The sequence below is a fragment of the Pollachius pollachius genome (assembly GCF_949987615.1).
Source record: "Pollachius pollachius genome assembly, chromosome: 3".
Classification (NCBI taxonomy): Eukaryota; Metazoa; Chordata; class Actinopteri; order Gadiformes; family Gadidae; genus Pollachius; species Pollachius pollachius.
This window is the reverse complement of record NC_136936.1, coordinates 44652849-44673031: the sequence shown is the minus strand read 5'-3', so window position 1 is coordinate 44673031 and position 20183 is coordinate 44652849. Positions and strand designations below refer to the sequence as shown.

The 20183-nt window shown below is 45.4% G+C and overlaps 1 protein-coding gene across 1 annotated transcript; it reads left to right on the top strand.

Annotated features, from left to right (window-relative positions):
- The first annotated feature begins 11709 nt into the window (after nucleotides 1-11709).
- On the top strand, nucleotides 11710-19449 carry gjc4b (gap junction protein gamma 4b). Its single transcript, XM_079732014.1, has 3 exons — nucleotides 11710-12396; nucleotides 16152-17347; nucleotides 17950-19449. Exons 2-3 carry the CDS (start codon nucleotides 16189-16191, stop codon nucleotides 17961-17963), a joined length of 1173 nt encoding a protein of 390 aa, XP_079588140.1. The 5' UTR covers nucleotides 11710-12396; nucleotides 16152-16188; the 3' UTR covers nucleotides 17964-19449.
- The last annotated feature ends 734 nt before the right edge of the window (nucleotides 19450-20183 follow it).

Genomic DNA, 20183 nt, shown 5'->3' with positions numbered 1-20183 from the left:
TTAGGGGTGTGATGGGTGCAGTAATGGGGGGGGGGGGGGGGGGGGGCTTCTGATGGAGAAAACGTTTTAACAACAGCGCTATAGTGAATGTGTTGGCTGATTGGCCAATATCGGTGTCAGCTGGGCAGTCATCTGGTTGTCAATTGGTAATCATGGGTTTGGATGGAACCGATTACAGGATTCCCGCAAAAATGTGACTGGTTACGCTTGTCATTAAATGAGTGAATTACACATTTTGTTGTGTACCGTAGTAGTCTACTGGAATTGTTCAACAAGAGCCCGAGTCGGTGTTGATAACGTCTGCTGTTGTTGATCAGTTGGGCTGCCCGCCTTTATCGGCTACTTCCCGATCCTTTAAACCCACTGAAATATCTTTTTCCGTTTAAACCCTTCCAAAGGTCAGAAGAAAACAGTGTGATGACTCAATGTGTGTCTGGGGCTGGGTCTGTGTGTGTCTGTCTTTCTGTCTGCCTGTGGCGGTGTTGTGTGTGTGTGTTTGTATGTGTGTGTCTATGTGCCTGTGGCGGTGTTGTGTGTGTGTGTGTGTGTGTGTGTGTGTGTGTGTGTGTGTGTGTGTGTGTGCGTGCGTATCTGTCAGGTCTGTGACGGCGTTGTGTGGTTGTGTGTATGTGTTTAATTGAATCCAATAAATCTCTTTGTCCCATTCTTCCCCCGGTTTCTACAAAGCACTTTGTTAAAAATGACTGTTCTTGGTCTGAAAGGCTAATAAACCTGACGTGATTGTAAACAAATCAATAACACTGGTGAACCAGGGGCCTGGTCTGGAGGGGCCCGGGGCCCAAAGACGGTCCGGCGCCATCTTATCTGAGGAGGTGATGAAATGCAGAGAGGGCCCCTGGCAGCGGCCAATGATTGGTGAGTGTTCAAACAAGACCATACAAATACAGCACACCATGCCATGCCATTTCATATCATAACGTAACATAACATGACATCACTTCTTAAATACATTTTGGTTGGTGATAGTTGAAGAAATGAATAGGAGTCAAAGCATCTTCGTTTTACGTTGGATACTATATCGTCGTTCATTTCCTTTTAGTATGTTTATATGTTTGCAGAATGGTTCAAAATGAGGAAACCAAATGCATTGGTAAAAAACAAATGGCATAATGAAGACTGTTTGCTGTCCGTGTGAACCGTGTGTGATTTGGTATACCTGATGCGTGCCTTCAAACCGCTCAACTGATAAAATTACCTGACGTCGCTCAGCAACTCCCAGTACTTCTAATGGAATATGACAAGCATCGTTAAATACCGCCTTAACACGCCGACTTTACCTTGATAAACCGCCTTAAAGGGCCATACTGGTCTGTTGGATCAAACCAATGTAACCGTCTCTCCTGGCTTCACAAAAAATCTGTCACCAATATAAACTGTCAAAATGACTTCCTCCTAACCGATTCTGCCGTCTTTATGCGTGAATGCACCTAATGTAAACAGTAGGAATATCGCACTTTGATCTTTGAGATAACGCATATTGTAAAGAATGGCAGTTCGTAGTTTTGATCTTTCTTCCAAAGGTCTTCATGCTAAACATAAGTGACAGGAATAGAAAGGAATTTGATTTGATTTGGTGCATGAGTCAATTTACCCTGACTCATGCACACATCCATACAGACACAAACACGGCCACACACACCGCACCCATATGCAAACTCATACGCACACACAAATACAAACACACACACACACACACACACACACACACACACACACACACAACAAAGTTCAAATACACTGAAAGGAATACCCATAAAAAGTCAACGCTACGCGTCCCAGGAACTCCGCACTGCCTGCAAACATTGATTCCAAATGAGGAGAGTGTATTGGAGTTCACCGGATCACACAGGTGCAACATGCACCTTGTTATCTCTGCATGGCTGTTGACAGGTGGAGATACAACAGCCTCAACCACACACCAAAAATAGGGGTCTTTCACCTCTTATCCAATGAAAATACAGGATGAGGGGGTCACAGGGGGTTAACCGGGCCAATACACATTGACAGCACTGTCCATCTGTTGCAGGTTGGCTGGTTGTCCTGGTCAGTGAATTCCACTTTACGCTGAGGTCGGTGCAGAGGTGAAAGCCGAGAACAATTAAGGGCATTCTTATCTGGCTCCTATAATAGGGCCTAAAACAAGACTTGACGTAGCATAAAGATAAGTTAATAACACTCGTCCTTTAAGTCGGGGTTCAATGTCACGCCTGCCTGGCTGTGCTTTGCTTTGGTTAGTAAATTAGGATAAACTATTCCCTATCATATAACATATTTTTGTTACGATAGGCATGCCTTACCTTTTTCTTTGTATTTACTCAATTTTCTTTTCTTATCTTATATTTGTATGAATTCTTTTTTTTACAAATGCGTGACTAAAAAGAGTTTCCATTACAAGGGGTTTCGAGTTTTTATCTGTTGAAATTTGTGATATCCTTACTTAAACACGAGAAAGCCATATCAAATGGAAAAACACAACACACACACACACACACACACACACACACACACACACACAAACACATGCAGACACACGCACAAACACCGGCACGACACCGACACCGACACACACACACACACACACATATACACACACAAACACCAACACACACACACACAGACTTCCCAGTGTTTGAAACGTGATCAACACGTCAAATGAACCAGAGTTCAACGTGCCTTTCTCTGTTGACCCCTGACCTCAGAGTGTTGCTCAGGATGCCAGCGCTGACTGATTAACATGACAAAAGTTAGTGTGTGTGTGTGTGTGTGCGTGTGTGTGTGTGTGGTTGTGTGTGTGTGTGTGTGTGTATGTGTGTGTGTGGTTGTGTGTGTGTGTGTTTGTGTGTGTATTTGTGAATGTAGATTGCTTCTAAATGACTAGAATTACCAGTGTTTAGGGCTGAATTAAGGCATTGCACCTTGGGAAAGTGTGTGTGTACCTTGTGTAATTTGTGTGCAGGAAGTGGGTTTTGGTTTTTGTGTCTAATGTACATACATTCCCTATGCTGACGCATATACTGCCTTACCTGTCATGACATGACACGTTCTTTACATACATATACTTAATTTACACATGCACAACTGGTCTTCTGTGTATGTATGTATGTATGTATGTATGTATGTATGTATGTATGTATGTATGTGTTTATGTATGTATGAGTGTATGTTTGGGTTTCTATGTGTGTGTGTATGTGTCTGTGTATGGATGTATGCATTTTTGTATGTGGCAATGTATGTATGTACAGCATACTTCCATACATACATTCACACATACAAACACAAATACATACATATGATGTAATCCGACCTGTTCTGGCCAGCAATGTCACGCTCCTTAACTGTAAATATTCCCTCCAACCAACCCATTTCGGTGACACTTTGACGGGATAAAACCTCAATGAACTATGCGGTGCAAACCTCTCGGGTGATGTGCAAACACATACATCAAGGCTTCTATTTTGGCCAATGAATGTTCATTAATATTATTAACATTCCGGCATCAACAACCCGCACAGGAGGAGGAGGAGGAGGAGGAGGAGGAGGAGGAGGAGGAAGAATCCTCATGCGATGAAAAATGTCCCCTGCAGAGACCGATAAGTCCTGCGGCCCTCCCATGTCCTCTCGTTTGTTACGGCCACAAATCTCCCCCCTCTCCCCCCTGGCCCCTTCCCCTCCTCACTGTGCAGTGTCACACTTTGGCCTTGACGGAGCACCTCGCTCTCCCATCTCATGCGCACTCGCGCTGAATCATCTACGATCCGAGCTCTAATAACTCATAACTCCAGCCCCACCCCCCCCTCCCCTCCGCACCCCCAACATGGCTGCCAAGTGGCTGATGTTTTATATTTTTATGGCTTCGCAGGACTGCAGTAATGCTGACATCACCAAAGCCACTGCGTCCGTGTCAAGAAGAATAAGTAGTGCATCACGCAGGAAACTCCCAGCATGTTCAGAAATAAAAGAGAGTTTGGACACGCAGTTCCCTATTTTGCCTTGTTGTGTTCGGGACTTGTGCGTGTTGTGTTTCGCAATGCTTTTGTTGTGTTGAATGGGTGACCTTGATGTCAATGAGAGGGTTTGTAATGCAGAGCGTAGAAAGTCGTCTCGTTTCCTGGGAAAATCACGCTGGTGTTGGCATGTTGACGTGTTTCAAGGTCTGGTTATCAGATGCATCTGTGCCTTTTTTATCTTCATGTTACTCTATCTACCTGCATACTGACGCACATGTTCCCATTGACTCACCTTTGATTCAAATCTGAAACTCTGTGATGAAAGAGGAGGATCGTTGATAAAAAAGGTAGACTGGGAGGAAAGCTTATTCCAGAACAGTGAAGTTTGAGCACTTTAGAATCACTGCCACTCTGAAGCATTAATAAAGTTGTAGTCAATAGTTATAAATGAGTTTAGTCTTTTGTGTGAGCTTATCTATAGTGAGAACAATCTATGGCTCACTAAGCTTTTTTAAATGACATGTTAAGACTGGATTGATCAAGTCTGGAAGTTAGAAAGCAGAGCTCATCTGAGGGGGAGGAAAGATATAGTTCATACTTTAGAAAAGCTTATCGTGAATTGCAGCGAATTGCATTAACTATTTATACAGCATCATAAACACATTGTGAATAGTTTGTAAATAATCTACTTCTCTATTATTTATTAGTGAATTATAATAACATTCATGTAGGAACAATGCTTTAAGAATGATGAATTCACAATATGCTGCAACTTTATTTATGCCTCAAAATTGCATTTATTCTTTAGGGCTAACTAAGTTTGATTTACGTCATCTGTTGACAGTGTTGAGTGAATGGTTGGGAAATCTCTGCTCCAGATGCAGACAGCTGTTAGTGGCCGTAGGGATACAGGCAGTGTTGGAGGGTGTAGAGGAGATAGGAAGCACATGTTGTTGGACTTTCTGGAAGTGAGGGTTTTCTCACACGCACTTCTCCGGTGAAGACTGCAAAGTCAACATCCAAACCCATTTGGTGTGTTTGACCATAGTAGAAATAGAAGAAATGGTGAGTGGTCAGCCCAAAATAACATGTAAGTACTACTACTATTACTGTCCTGAGAAACGATTTTCACACATTTCACATAACTGAGCACATCAATGGCAATGACTGATGATAATCAACCCTTCACAAAGGATTGATAGTAATCAATCCTTCACACCAACATCTTTTCCCAGTGACCTCTGGGCCTTTCTTTCCGGGCAGGACAACTGCCTTTAAAATAGGTTCTGAATGAGCTTACTGTAGCAGAAAGAACAGCTTTGGCAAGCACGAGTCTGCCTCTCTGAGCAGAGGGTAGCTGGAAGTCCCCTGAGGGCAAGGGGACCCGCGGGGGCCAACAAGACATCAATGTTAATAATCACACGTTTCCTGCGCCTTCAAGTGTGTCCCCCTTTTTGTTTCATTTACGAAATGTCCCCTTTCACTCCTTGACCTGCATGAAGAACATCTTTGTCTCACTCTAGTTGTTTTGAGACATCAAAGCACCTAACAGTTCATCAAGAGTCCTTTAATCTTGTTCCGACTTGTTTACTGGAACGGCTCTATACTGTAGAACACTTTTGAGCCATAAATCGATGTTTGTGCTGCAAGCAGCTAATTGATTTGATTAGACTCAACAGAGAAAGCCACAAACTAGTTTTTCTGGATGTAAAAAAAAGGCCTGCCAACATAAATAGTTTAGTTTGTCAGATAAATAACTTTATCCAAGAAGAAATCAGCACTAAACATATTCATTGAACCATCAACAGTCCCAGATTTGAATACAACTTTATATTTAACATAAAGTAAATGATATACCACCTAAAATAAACAATTGGCTCACAAAGTGAAACCAAGGTGTTTATACAACCGCTGTTAATGGAAATCTTGGCCTCAATCCCGATCACAAACTTCCCAGTTCATCATCGTTCATTTAAGAGGGTATTTCAGAACAAAGACAAGACAAGACAAGACAGGAAAAGACAGCAGAGATAACAACAGAGTCTGTTGTGGCCGTGCAGCGAGGCCAGGGCGGGGGTTACCTGGCTCTGATGACACCCATCCAGCTGTGGAAGCCCAGCCCTGCGTGCCTACCCCCGATAAGCCCCGCCCACCACAATCACCCCCACCACCACTACCACCATCTGTTCCGGGGGTAGGGGGACCCGACAGTCTGTTACCATGGTAACGCTGCCGCGATACCCCCCGGCCCCTCCTCCTCTTCCTCCTCCTCCTCCTGCCGCCCTCCCTTGCTCCGGGCTTGGGGGAGGAGAGAGAGGGGGAGGGGTCCTTTTGTGAGCTCCACGTGGAGGGTGTAAGGACTGTAACCTGAATGAGCTCCAGACCCCCTCGGGGGGGGGGGTTAACGGGCTGGGAGCATCAGGAAAATACAATACTGAACCTTTGTTAATTAGCAAATAAATGTGTTCTTTGGAATAAAGGCGAGACAAATTGATTTGTATGTAGTCAATACTGGACAATTTTTATGTGGAGACACCACCCATACACATACACACATGCACACACACACACTCACGCAAACACACGCACACACCCACACGCACGCGCGCACACACACACACACACACACACACACACACACACACACACACACACACACACACACCAACAACAACAACAACAACTGCCAGAACCACAACCATCCCGTCAGCTCAGTATCTCGCATCCTCTCTCAGTCTGTTGTTCTGTCTGTCTTCATGTCTTTCTATACATCTATGTGACCTATATCTATGTTTGTCTGTCTACATATCTTTATATCGCTCTGTCTCGATGTCTGTTAATATATCTATGTGTCTGTCTGCCTGTCTATATATCTATTTGTCTGTCTGCCTGTCTATATATCTATGTGTCTGTCTATCTGTCTATCAGTCTTCAAGTCTCCTCCAAGGTTTCCTCCCACTCCATCGCTGCTTTATTCTCCAGTTCCCTGTCTATGAGTATCTAGTTTAGCTTATTCTGTAGTCTATCCTTTGCTTCATTCACCAGTTCATTTAGGGATAAATGTGATTAAAGGCATGCTGTCCTGATATGTAGAGTGACAGAGACATGGACCGTTACACAACACAGATGGGACAGATTAGTGTTGCTGGCATTAACACCCACAGATAGAAAAGAAGCCTTCCAATGTGGGTTCACTCCGGTACTTAAGGACTGGGGCATGTCCTTGGCTGCCAGCCAAATAGCCTCACAGGTGCAGCCAAAGACTTTTAGTAACCACCCCCAGCTGAATCATGACTCAAAATCTGTGATTTGGTGAGATGCAGATCTGTTGGCAGGCGAGGGTACCCCGCTAGCACATCGGGTGTGGTAGCGGGTACTATTAAGGCTCAGTCCTGATCGTAGCGACCTGGGTTTGATTCCTGCCTCTGGTCCTCTGCTGCGTGTCATCCCCTCTATCTCCCATACCTTCCTAACTATCTCACTCTATAATAAATCATAAAAATGCAACAAAAACCCCCCGAAGGATATAGATTTGTTGGCAGGCAGGCGGGAGGGTTGCGTAAACACAGAATTAACAAAGGAAACAAACAAGGAAGAGGGAAAAAATCTATTTCCTACCCCGAAGAAACGCATGGTCATTTTTCCGTGAGTCGCTGGGGAATGTCGCCAGTTGAACTTTGCACACACTTCCCCCCCCACCATGTGCACCTCATGCACACCCGTGGACGTTGGCAGGGCGACTGCCGCAAGAATGCATGTTAAAGGATTATATGCTGAGAACAATGATGAGGAGGAGGAGGAGGAAGAATTCGGTCGACTGACTCAAAGACCTGAAATACCTCTGCACTGTTTACAGCTTGCAGGTGCGGGCATGCTGGGAAGAAATTATAGAGACAACAGAGCTAGAGGGACGCGGCCGCCAAGATGAAGGCACTGATGAAGTATATGGAAAGTTGGAATGCATGTATCACTTTGGAAGCACACCGAATCCATATACTTGTTTGCTACCTGGTAAAGGCCTCCTAAATGTGTATTTCAAACCTTTGAAGATGATAATAGTTATGAAAAATGTATGTATCTTCATTACTGTATAATACAAAAGAGTAGAGGGTACTGGCTTGGATCTCCAACTTCAACCTTCCACCCATAGCATGCATCCTTCAACAGGAAGCTAGCCTAACCCCCTACTTCTTAGTGTGCCGTATGTATCTGAATTAACCACAGGCCACGTTGCAGAAAAGACAGCTAAGTAACAGATAAATAGTACAATGCCTTGTGTCTACGTGTGACATGGTCCGCATTTCGCCCACTTCCTCGAATCTCCAACAGAACCAACCGTCTCAAAGGGACTTGTTGCACAAGCATTCCGCCCAAAACCAGTTGCACCACTGCTTTGTGCGATCTGTGAACTTGTGTGTGTATGTTCAACCGTGTGCGGCCAAAGGAAGGAAATCTTAATGCGGGGGTGATTCATTATGGCTCTCTTCTGTTGAGTCCCTTCCTGTCCCTAGATAAGCGGCCTGTCCCAGCTCTGAAACACACCAGGGCTGTCTTTAGGAGCTAAATCACACCTCTGTCCCAGATGACAGCACAGAGGTACATCCTGGGTCCCCACAGTGGTGCTTGAGTTGAGTGTTCTGTGTTTTGATTCAGAGCGCAGTCCAGCAAAGGCCGACATCTTCATAATCTGAGGATTGATGAGTCGCACAAAATGAACATTTATAGGAACGCCATCGACTCATCTTTAATAATAGAACCCAAAGATGTAGCAGGAGGGACGAAAGCGGACCATCGATCTTCCTGAGTGTATAAGAGGTGCACAGACCTACGGCGCCTGCTCGATGCAGAAGCATGACTTGACCATAAGGTTCTTTAACAAACCCCACTCCTGGCCAGAGGTTCAACGATGACTGCATTGATGTGTGAATTGATTGCCATAGGACCTACCTTAGGACGGAGAACAGGGTTAAGAAATAAATAAATTAGGTGAGAGAGAGTGAGAGATGGAGGGAGAGAGAGAGAGAGAGAGAGAGAGAGAGAGAGAGAGAGAGAGGTGAGGGAGAGTTCAGAGACATCTGGTCTTTCACCTCTGGTAATAATAACAGAGTGTCAACCAGAGGGAGGAGAGGAACTCTCTACCGTTTGGCTCTTTGTTGACTCATCAATAAAAAAAACACTAACTGACACACAGTCCGCCACTCACACAGATACAGTCATCCAGACAAAAACACATCTTAAAGTAATCCAGTCAAACACATCATACAGTCTTAAACACACATCACATTCCTCCACACAAACATCATACAGTTTAACAAACACACAGGCTTATACACACACACGCACACACATCAGGCAGGAAACTAGTGCTACTCTTAAATAATTTTAAAAAAATATATTAAATATTAAATAAATTCAGACACAAGTCCTTTTTGTTTAAGGCAGATGGACAGTGGACATTGGGGATCAAACCCAGTTTCTTTCTGTGGGGAGTCAAACATCATCGCCCATATTGCGCAGCCCACAAAGTACAAGGGAATAGTAAAGGCTGTATCCAACAGAAGTCGAATTACATTTTTCTAACGTCTTTCATTAGGCGTGTACATAATAGCGGAGGTTGGGGTGGAACACAGTGTTGCAAAGAATGGGAGGGGTTGTCCCGGGGGCTAGGGTAGAACTTCGCCTGGATATTTGAATCTGTTAAAAATCAAAGCTGACAATCACCATGCCATGATTTACAGTTGACAATACTCCAACAATAATACTTTGTTGGAAAACCGGGGCAGGCATCTGGGATTATTATGTAACACAGCCGTATACCTGACGTAGGCACAAATAAATGTTTGGGCACAAATATAGGAAAAATACCTAAGCGGATTGTAATTTAAATCTTTTCACCCAATTCATATTATGGTATTATAGAAATTCAACAATAACTGTTGTTGGCATTCAAACATCATGGCGAGCGATCTTGTTCTCTGAAGAACGACAACACAGGCTGTCAATCAAGGCTGTAATGGATGACATATAAAGAATAGGATAGTGTAGCTGGCTAGTGTTTGAATCCCAGACGAAACAAAAGGTAGCGGGGTTCGATCCCCATCGTCCACACCCTACCGGCAGCATAAAGCAAGATGCCCTCGCCCCTACCTTCTCCTTTTATTCCCTTTATCTGAGCCCACAAGCGTCTCCTCAAATGACAAGTAATGATCAGTAGACACAATGACGAGAACAGTACTAGAAGTTCTGTTGTGCTGCTTCTGGGTCGCGGTGATGGGCTGAAGGAGGGTGGAGGTGGTTGGAGTTGGAGCTCTATGTGTGTGAGACACGGAATGTGAATAACTGGTACACCCCTGAATGGGACCATACTTGGGGGTTTGGGTGGGGGCTGGGGGGTGCAGCCCGCCATCTCCCTCCTCCTCCCTGACCCCTCACCATAAGATGGAGGGGGGGTACTGGTCATTGTGCATTCCTCACTTCCAGACCTCATGCTTTGCAGCAGAAGCCGATGTTGCACAATAACTGTTGGGCTGGTGCCACGGGAAGGCATTCTCTGAGAGCCCTGGTCAGAGAGCAGCAGAATGTACTAGAATAGAATGGATTTATAAACAACAACAGCAAGGTTCTGCGGCCGTGGAAGTTTGTCCTTTGTCTCAGTGGCCCAACAAACAGTAATTGGAATAATAGTTTTGAGGGATATAAATGCTATTTAGATTAACCCAAACTACGTTGGTATGTAGTTTGGCCTCCTTTTATTTGTGTTAGACCTTGTACTGTACAATAAAGGTTAAAGTTCCCTGAGGAAGAAGCTGCATAGGCCAGCACAGGAGTTATTAAAGGGGGGGTATTTACATGAACACTGCTGAGATTTCAACTCCCACCTTTGACTAAGTGTGCTGGTGCTTAATGTCTCGCTGCACATGCTAACGGGAAGACATTTCCCAAGTAAAGACAAATAGACCATTAAATTGATTCTGGGACCTTGCTGTTAAGGAGGGCAACTGTTCTACTACTGAGTGCGGTCATTTATCACGGCCACACCGGACTGTCTTTCTAGTTCACGGGAGAGAGAGGGGGTTGGGGAGTATATCACACACTTAACAAGATAGCCTCATGTCCTCCTTATGTATTTAAATTGACCTAGTGTGAGTTGATATTGGGTCGTAACGTGACCAGACTGGTCGTTGACACAACTATCATGCGAACAACAGGTGATGGGAAGTAGTATAGGCCTACTTTAGATGAAGTACAATCGTTTAGAAGTAAGTCATATATTGAGAGACTTACTGGAATAAACATATATATATATATATATATATATATATATATATATATGTATAAATAAAAACAAATACATGCAAATATTATATAGTTATAAATAATATAAATATATATTTCTGATTATGTGTTTTACTTCAATAGGCCTACAACATAGCTAAACTAATGTTGCTGTAAACGTTATGTTGCTTATATTGGGTAACTTCTTACTTGTTGTTTTCAGATGGGATTATTTATATATGGCTGACTTTCTACAGGACGCTACAGCAGGCCTTTTGTTGCCACCACTGTAAGTGAGATAAGAGCGACAGAGGAAAGGCAGACGCTCTTGCCCAGACCGCTGATGCCAAATAAAGTGTGAGCAAGAGCAAATCCCAGTCAGATAACCACAGCCTCCAAACTCCTTCCCTCTGCAGGAAGACACGAGATATCAAACTGCCACTTTATGAGCAACTGGCAACTGTTGTTTTCCACACAACGACATTGAACTTGGACTGCGAATATGATGATGCGATCTGTTAAAGTGTAATTATGAGGACGTCATTGATCAAACCTACTAAAACAACCAAATGCGTGTAAAAAAAATAGTGTCGCTTAGGCTATCTCGAAAATGACCGTTTTTTTTTATTATTCTTCCTCACGTTTTATTTTTATTTTTTTAATCGAGAAGGTTTAAATGCCCTTCATCCAGTGAACACGTCATTCTCATGAATTTTCCGCTGGAGCCAAACTATTACCACACTATGACTATGATAACTATTAATGTTCTGGGACCGGGTTCATTTACATCAAACTCTACTGTGTAAAGGGAAAAGAAATCCTTGAAATCCGGTGAACTGAGCAGGATTGCGTCAGGAATGTTTTGGCTTCTCGTTTCCCCCCTCCTTTGCGCAGATAGGGGGTGGGGATCCCGAGCAAAACGGGGAGGAGGAGAAAAAGGGGGAACAGACCGGTGGGGTGCCTACTCTTTGTCTCACCCGCAGTACACACGGAGACTCCCAGCCGATCACACACACGCAGGACGCGCTAACCGCATGGCGCAGACAACACTGGAGATTTAAAGCTAAAATAAATCCTAGGAAAACTTCAGGGCTGGAAAAGGGAGACCCTCCAAACAGCTGGGGTGTACGGAGAACCCACGTTATTTTTTAAGGTAAGTCTCCCTACTCGCAGACAAAGCCTGCTAGACGCCGACCAGCATCCAGCAGGAGACGGCGCTAGCCTGTGCTAACTTCACCGGGATGAGTTGATATGTAAAGTATCCGCTATAGGTAGACTGTGCATCTGTGCAAAAAAAAAGAAGGCATTTATGTTACCGGGTTTGAGTCGAATGATTTAGTGTTTTAAACCACGTACGCATGATGGGTAAACCCCGGGATAGGGCAGTGTTTGCGCGCCCTAGTCACCGGAGAGACTGCTGTGCTAATCCTTGCTCGTTTTAGAGTTAAACCAACGATTTTCCAAGCCTCATTAGAACATAAAAAGGCTTACAATATACGTCGTTAACCGTGTCTAGACTATCTAGGATTTACACTACGAATGCGTGCAATGCTTGTTTAATAGTCTCGGTTCCCCCTCAATGTCCCGCTGCAGCAGTTTCGTCCAAGACGTGGACACTGGACACGCAACCGTATGCCCGGGGAAGCTGCGCATAGTTGTAGTACTAGTATTGATGTTTTTACATCGAAAAACGCCGGCCAAGTTTCGTTTGAATCGTTTTTTAATTATTATTGAAACGTTACGATCCACGGGGAGCCGACTGCTTGTTACTCTTCCCTCGGTGGCTTCATCAGGACAACAGTTGGAAGCGTGTGCGTGGAAGAGCGCGCATCCCCAATCAGCGACCCGGTGCTTGTTGTCCCGACGCCCCGCTAATTGGATACCATCGGCGTGTGTTTGGGAATGTTGGGGTTGGGGTTCTCCTGCAACGGAAATTGTAATACCAAACCCTATGCCAAGGGACTATTTCAAAGGACATCATATGTCGCCTATATTGGCCGTTGACGGGTTTTTACACGCCACCATTCTGTTTGTTTTTTAAAATAAGTAAGTGTAAAGAACGGTGGAGAGAAGCGTCGGGACCATGGAGTTATAAGCCTAACTCCTGGTGTGGGTCGAGACTGCTACCCCGTTCATGGGCCTCACGTACAGTCTATAGGCCTAGATGAAGGATAAGTACTCTCCCAGATGTGGAGGTGCGGGTGTTGGGGGAGGGACACGAGATGTTGGGGCTTTTCGTGACTGCTGAAACTGGATGCCAACCTTTCCTCTTGTTTTGCTGTGCTCCACTAACTTCTTGGAAACGCACTCGGGGGGCCTTCTTCAAAAGATGATAGAACCGCAATCTGAAGAGTTTTTGTTAGGACGTGGCGCTAGTGTCTATTTTAAATAACTAATTTGACTCTACAGAGTGCAACTAATACGCTTTGCGTCTTACGTTAAAGTCAGTTTGCACACGAATAGCCTGCGTATGTAACCATTTTTAACCTTAACACTGGGTGAAATGTCACTTTTGGCAAAAACGAGCCCTAGTGTATACCGGGATCCTTGCATCTTGTGTATAACCACCTCGTCCTGTCACTCAGTGTGTTCTCTCCAGGCGGGGGTTCTGAGTGGGTTATGTGAGCCAAGACTAAAACGGGTCTAGCCACTCACTCTCTGTAATTTACTGGCTGCAATCTTGCTTGAAGCAATCTTTGGCAATTAACCTACATTATGAAGACCTGGTTGCCACTTTCTGTCTTATAGAGAACGCGTGGTCGGGTTGTTATCTCAAAGATTTAAGCAGCTCTGTACATACATTGAAGTTGTAATGTTAAAGGAACTCTGTCCGGAACGCTGTCTTAAAGTCGTCTACGATGGGACAGGCAACTCTCTGCAATCAGACATTGGTGTTCAGTGTTGTGACAGATTCCGGAGCACTGATACAAAAGGCCCTCATTTCAGCTTCCGCTGGGCTTGTGTAGGCCTAGCACATGGCTGACAAAGTTCAACCCTACTTAGTGAATTAGGCCGTGAATGCATGGGAATCTGTCTTTTTCTTTTTTACCTGCTCCTTCACCAACCCACACCATTATGCACAAAAACGCAGTCTCCTTCGTGCATTTTAATGAAGCTGTGCATTTTACCACGAGGGTGCCTCATGTTTTTGGTCCAAAGCCATTCTGGCCCCCTTCTCTCCTGCATTCCCTATCCCCATTAATCACATTCTGCACAGCTTAGCCTCCATGTGGGTGCTGAGTATCCACCTCGGTAATTAGGAAAGTGATTTTCAATGTGGCGGCAATCACATCGCTGTGAGTGCATTAAAGCTAATTGCTGCGGTTCTCTGATGGGTTTGTTGGATGTGGTTTCTATAGGCGGCATAGAAATGCTCTGTTTTGTCCCCCGGTTGCCTTCAAGAGGGCCCCCCGTCGATTCCTGTAGTATGCTTATTCTCTACCTGGGTGAATCACATCACATTTTATAGCAGGCCTGTGTAGCCTATAGGCCCCTTTGGCCTATAGTGTACCCCCTATATAGGGTAAGGGGTTGGGGGGCTCTAACTTTATAGATGCCAATAAAAGCGTAATAGTAGAGCTATTGGGCGAAAAATTCTCTTATTTTATGTATTATTCTTGAGTTATGTGTAGATATGTTTCAGTCTGGTGTCCAGGAGGCCTAGATGTGATTGAAGGGTGAGGAGTTTGGAAGAGGATTTTCCATGCTAACTGACCAAATTTTGGGGTGCCCCCCTTCAAAAGATAACCGTACCGCAATCTGAAGAGATTTTTGCAATGAGACCTGTCTATTTTCAACTTAAATCATTTGACTCTAGAAAGCAACATTATGGGTTTGGCCTGAAGGCTGCCAAGCCACGGAACAGCCCACTCTTGTTGCCTTTTTTTCACTTTTTTAAATTAAAAAGTCTTTGGAATCAGCCATCAGACTTTTATTATGGAATTGTCTGTGATTTGAGGAAACGTGAGAGTGTGAAGTTTATGCTCGGACCCGTGTATCTGTGCACAAGGTGTCGCACACTGCTTAAACCCTACGCCGTCCACACGTTGGGCTCATTTACAATGAGTTAAAATATACACTTTTCCCACCATTTGTGGGAAAAGATGACATTTAAAAGTAAGGTGTTGGCATATGTTGCAGAATCCTTTTTTTCCCCTCAGGGGTTAGACGCAACATCTGGTTCTTGCAGGAACACTGGTTTATTTACTTCAACACCACATTCACGATGACAGTGCATTACTTAACAGCGTGAAGTAATGCACTGTCTGCTTGTGCGTGTTGAAGCAGGATCTGGTTGAATGTTGTCTGACGAAAATTCTTGTGCGCCTGCCAGCTTGTACTATTCCTGAAGTATACTACACTCAACATGATTGACGCCTGTTTAACTGAAACGTCCCGCTATGGAGAATGAGCCACCTAGTGGACAAGAGTGCACATTACAACAAGGGAGGTTTGAAGATGCCCGTTTTCCTCATGAACACACATTTGATGAAGTGTTTTATCAAATTTCTAGTGTCATTCTGGATACGGAAATGTGTGTATCAATGATAAAGCTGATTATTTTTGGGGTTTAAGCCTTTTTGCAGGATAAACATTGCTGTGTCTGCAGTGGCATATATATTTCCTCTTTTTACTTTTGTTTTCACAGTCCACTTTTAAATGACTTTATTGATTTTCATGTCAACACCTGATATAAAGAAATGAATGAATATTCAGCCCTTTATATTGTATTGGCAGGTTGTGGCATGAATAAACTTGCCCTGCCTTATTTGATGGGTTTCCGGGAACGCGTATCTAAAACACATTGACAGTCGTTGAAGGTGCGGCCCCTCTCTCCATTATCTATGCTTGAATAATTTTTGTTCCATTTGTCACTCATGTCTCTCTCTCCCTCCCGATTGGCCGCAGCTCCTGAGAGGCCCCTCCCCCGCGGCCCGGCGGCACCATGAGCTGGAGCTTCCTGACGCGTCTGCTAGACGAGATCTCCAACCACTCGACGTTCGTGGGCAAGATCTGGCTCACGCTGCTCATCGTGTTCCGCATCGTGCTGACGGCGGTGGGCGGCGAGTCCATCTACTACGACGAGCAGAGCAAGTTTGTGTGCAACACGCAGCAGCCCGGCTGCGAGAACGTCTGCTACGATGCCTTCGCGCCCCTCTCCCACATTCGCTTCTGGGTGTTCCAGGTGATCTTGATCACCACGCCCACCATCCTGTACCTGGGCTTCGCCATGCACAAGATCGCCCGCATGGACGACTCGGAGTACCAGCCGCGACCCCGCAAGCGCATGCCGGTGGTGAGCCGCGGCGCCAACCGCGACTACGAGGAGGCGGAGGACAACGGCGAGGAGGACCCCATGATCCTGGAGGAGATCGAGCTGGAGAAGGACGCCGGCGACAAGGTGCCGGAGAAGCCGTGCCGCAAGCACGACGGGCGCCGGCGCATCAAGCGCGATGGGCTCATGAAGGTGTACGTCTTCCAGCTGATGGCGCGCGCCACCTTCGAGGCGGCCTTCCTGTTCGGCCAGTACGTCCTGTACGGCCTGGAGGTGGCGCCGTCTTACGTGTGCACGCGCTCGCCCTGCCCGCACACGGTGGACTGCTTCGTGTCGCGGCCCACCGAGAAGACCATCTTCCTGCTGATCATGTACGGCGTCAGCGCTCTGTGCCTGCTCTTCACGGCGCTGGAGATCCTGCACCTGGGCGTCAGCGGCGTGCGCGACTGCATGTGCGGCACCCGTCCGCCGCCGGCCACCCCGCGGCACGCGGCCCTCGCCGCCGAGAGGGCCGCGTCGATGTGTCGCCAGCCCTCGGCCCCGCCCCCCGGCTACCACTCGATGCTGAAGAAGGACCCCGTGGGCAAGATCGTGTTCCGAGACAACCTGGCGGACTCGGGCCGCGAGTCGTTCGGCGACGAGGCGTCGTCCCGGGAGCTGGAGCGCCTGCGGCGTCACCTGAAGCTGGCCCAGCAGCACCTGGACCTGGCCTACCAGCACGAGGAGTGCAGCCCGCCGCGGAGCAGCAGCCCCGAGTCCAACGGCACGGCGGTGGAGCAGAACCGCCTCAACTTCGCCCAGGAGAAGGAGGGCAGCGCCTGCGAGAAAGGTGAGCGAACCTTAGGATTTGTTTTGTAGTTATAGGATGCTGCTTTTTCTTGTTGGTTATTGGTCTCGTTGGTTGCTTCTAAGGTCATTAAGTTAAGAAGAATAATGACGTCTTGACTCATGACCACCTGAGTCAAGTTAGTGTAAAAGCACTCGCACATAGATCGGCATTGAAAAGGGATAAAAAGAGAACTTGCTACTTTCTTCTCACAGCCGCCGGTGCTCTGAAGCACATTTCATTGTGCTGCTCTCATACATGTATGATTGTGCAGGCCAGTCATACATCTTTGAATCCCGCCAGGACTCTTTTCACTGTTCAGCTCACCTGCTGTGCCCTAGGTATAAGAACCATAAACGCCCAAATCGAAATAACAAATCGAATTATTTTTTTTTTATGATTCCTCATGTATCACTATACTGCACTCATGGCTACCTCCTCCATGCTTTAGTCTGTTCTTTCTCTACGGTGCAACATGGCCATTGCACACACTGAAATGAATAATAATTACTACAAATAAATATTACTACATAGAAAGAATGGATTGCACCACGATTTGCCTTTCTAATGTTTAAATTATGGTTCTCTCACTCTCTCTTCTCCAGGTTTGCGGGCTTAGATCTCCCATCTCCTCCTGGGCCTGTTGCTCCAGGATACGCACCAGGGAATACGATGGAAACACAAGGGAAAACTGTCTGGAGAAGTTGTGCTTAGGAATCGGGACGCACTCGCAAGGTGACATGGAAAGTCTTGTGCTGTCCCACGACCCCCCATATACCCCCCCTCGTATCCACGGGCGTCCCCGGGTAGGAGGTGGAGACCCCACCCCAACCAGCGATGCTCCCCAACGCACAGACACGGCACCTGGACCCTCCGACGCCCAAGGGAAGACTCGGGGCGCACCATCAACATCTCAGGCTTGCCTTATTCCCACACTGACGTTTACACCTCCCCTCTTTCCTTTTTTTCCTTCTCAAAATGAAGCCAGTTTGACTGAAAGGCATCGATAATGGGGCTGCCAGGTGAGGTGGAGCTGGTGAAATAATAAAACTGGAAGTCTTGTTGACGAGATACCAGCTTGAACCGGTACTGGAAGTTGTTAGTTTTTCTTTTTGTTTTTTAGACCTAAACAAAAGAGAAATCCATGCAAAGCTTTCCTTTTTTGTTGTTGTTTCTCTAGTGCTTTGTAGTTTGGCCTATACGTATTTACTAGTAGTGACTGATGAAAGACATACTTTTATTTTATACCATCTTTTAATGTTTTCGTACGGTACTTTAATTTTGGCACTACACCAGTGTTTTGAAGTTTATCTTGTAAACTGGAAGGTGATTGTGGTGCCTTTGTCCAAAGTAACAAAAAATACCTGGGTAATGCTTGAAATGTGTGTAAAAAAAGAAAGTGTCAGTGTTTTGTACTGTTTGAAAAAAACGAGCCTTCTTTGATACTTTTTGAAGCTATTTTTCTATGTTTTTGTATTCTGACATCTTTCCTGAAGCAACCGTAGCGGATTGTGCCATTGCTTTGGGAACGCCGCTCTTCTTCGGTTCGAAGTCTTAAATGTTTTCCAGAAGCGATCAAAGCTGTTTCCGAAAAGCGTAACATAATGGTTCAGTACAAATATCTCGCCTTGAGGTGACTAAATTGTTTTTTCTTGAGTTCTTTCTACTCTACGTTAGGCCAGTGTTGATGGACTAAAGTTTGTAGTTCATGATAGCATTACATTTCAACAGAAGTCTTTGCCGGTTGGCCGCATTAAAGACCTGTACACCGCAAGACATCCATGTTCTTTTAAGTTATTTAGATTTAAGGGATGGGGCAGAGCAAGGCCCCATGTCAGACGGTTGAGTGACGTGTCCGTTGAGTGTATTCTCCGAACACGGAAGCTGTGGGTTTTGGTTAGAAAGATAAAACTTCCGTTCAGTTCCATGAGAGGCCAAATGCCGCCAAATGCCTTTGTTGGCGACCAAAGCTGCCACCGTTTTTTGTATTCTGAATCAAACGTCATCTCCAGTTATTTTTCAAACTTGCTTTTTTGGTACCCTTTTTTATACCCGTTTGTATTGATAGTATTTTACTGGTTAGTTTTTAAAATAAACTTTTTACACCAAAACTTCTTGCCTCTAGTGTCTTCAATGTTTCTTTTTTGCTCTACATGTTGTGATAGAGCTTGCAGTACATCAACTTAAAGGGGTCATCTTTTCAGCGGTTCTGGTGCTGTGAAAACCTGCACCTGCATTTCTGTCGACTGCATTTAAAATATACTTTTTTAATATGTATTGATTTTCTAGAGTCTCGAGGGCCAGCTATCTAATGAACCACTAGATTGTTATGGTTTACCGTCTATTTTGGGAGACCTCTGTATGCTACAATTGACGTGCACCCTGCAGTCTCTTGGCGTCCCTGGCTTCAGGTGAAATTAGAGGGGCAGCTGGTCCATGGTCAGATCTCCTGTCTCCCACAAGATATCCCCCATCCTGGGCAGACCGGACCCCCAATGGCTGTTCTGCATTAAAGCTCCACTACAGCCAGCTCTTTGCAGTTTTGGAGCCAGACCTATGTCCAGGCCAATGTGTAGATACTAGCCAGAGCAAACCAGCCATACATGTAGATACTAGCCATACCTGCAGCATACTAGCGATATGTGTAGATACTAGCCATACTGCACAAGTAGATACTAGCCATATGTGTAGATACTAGATATAACTGCAGAATACCAGCCATACATATAGATTCTAGCAATATCTGCAGCATACTAGCCCTATGTGCACATCACTCAACTGCTATCCCTAATAATAAAAGCATAAAATGAACTCCCTCTTTAGATTTTGTGATGTTTAC

Bases quoted from the DNA above. Each gene is read 5' to 3' on its own strand.
- gjc4b (XM_079732014.1), top strand. From the start codon at position 16,189: ATGAGCTGGAGCTTCCTGACGCGTCTGCTAGACGAGATCTCCAACCAC.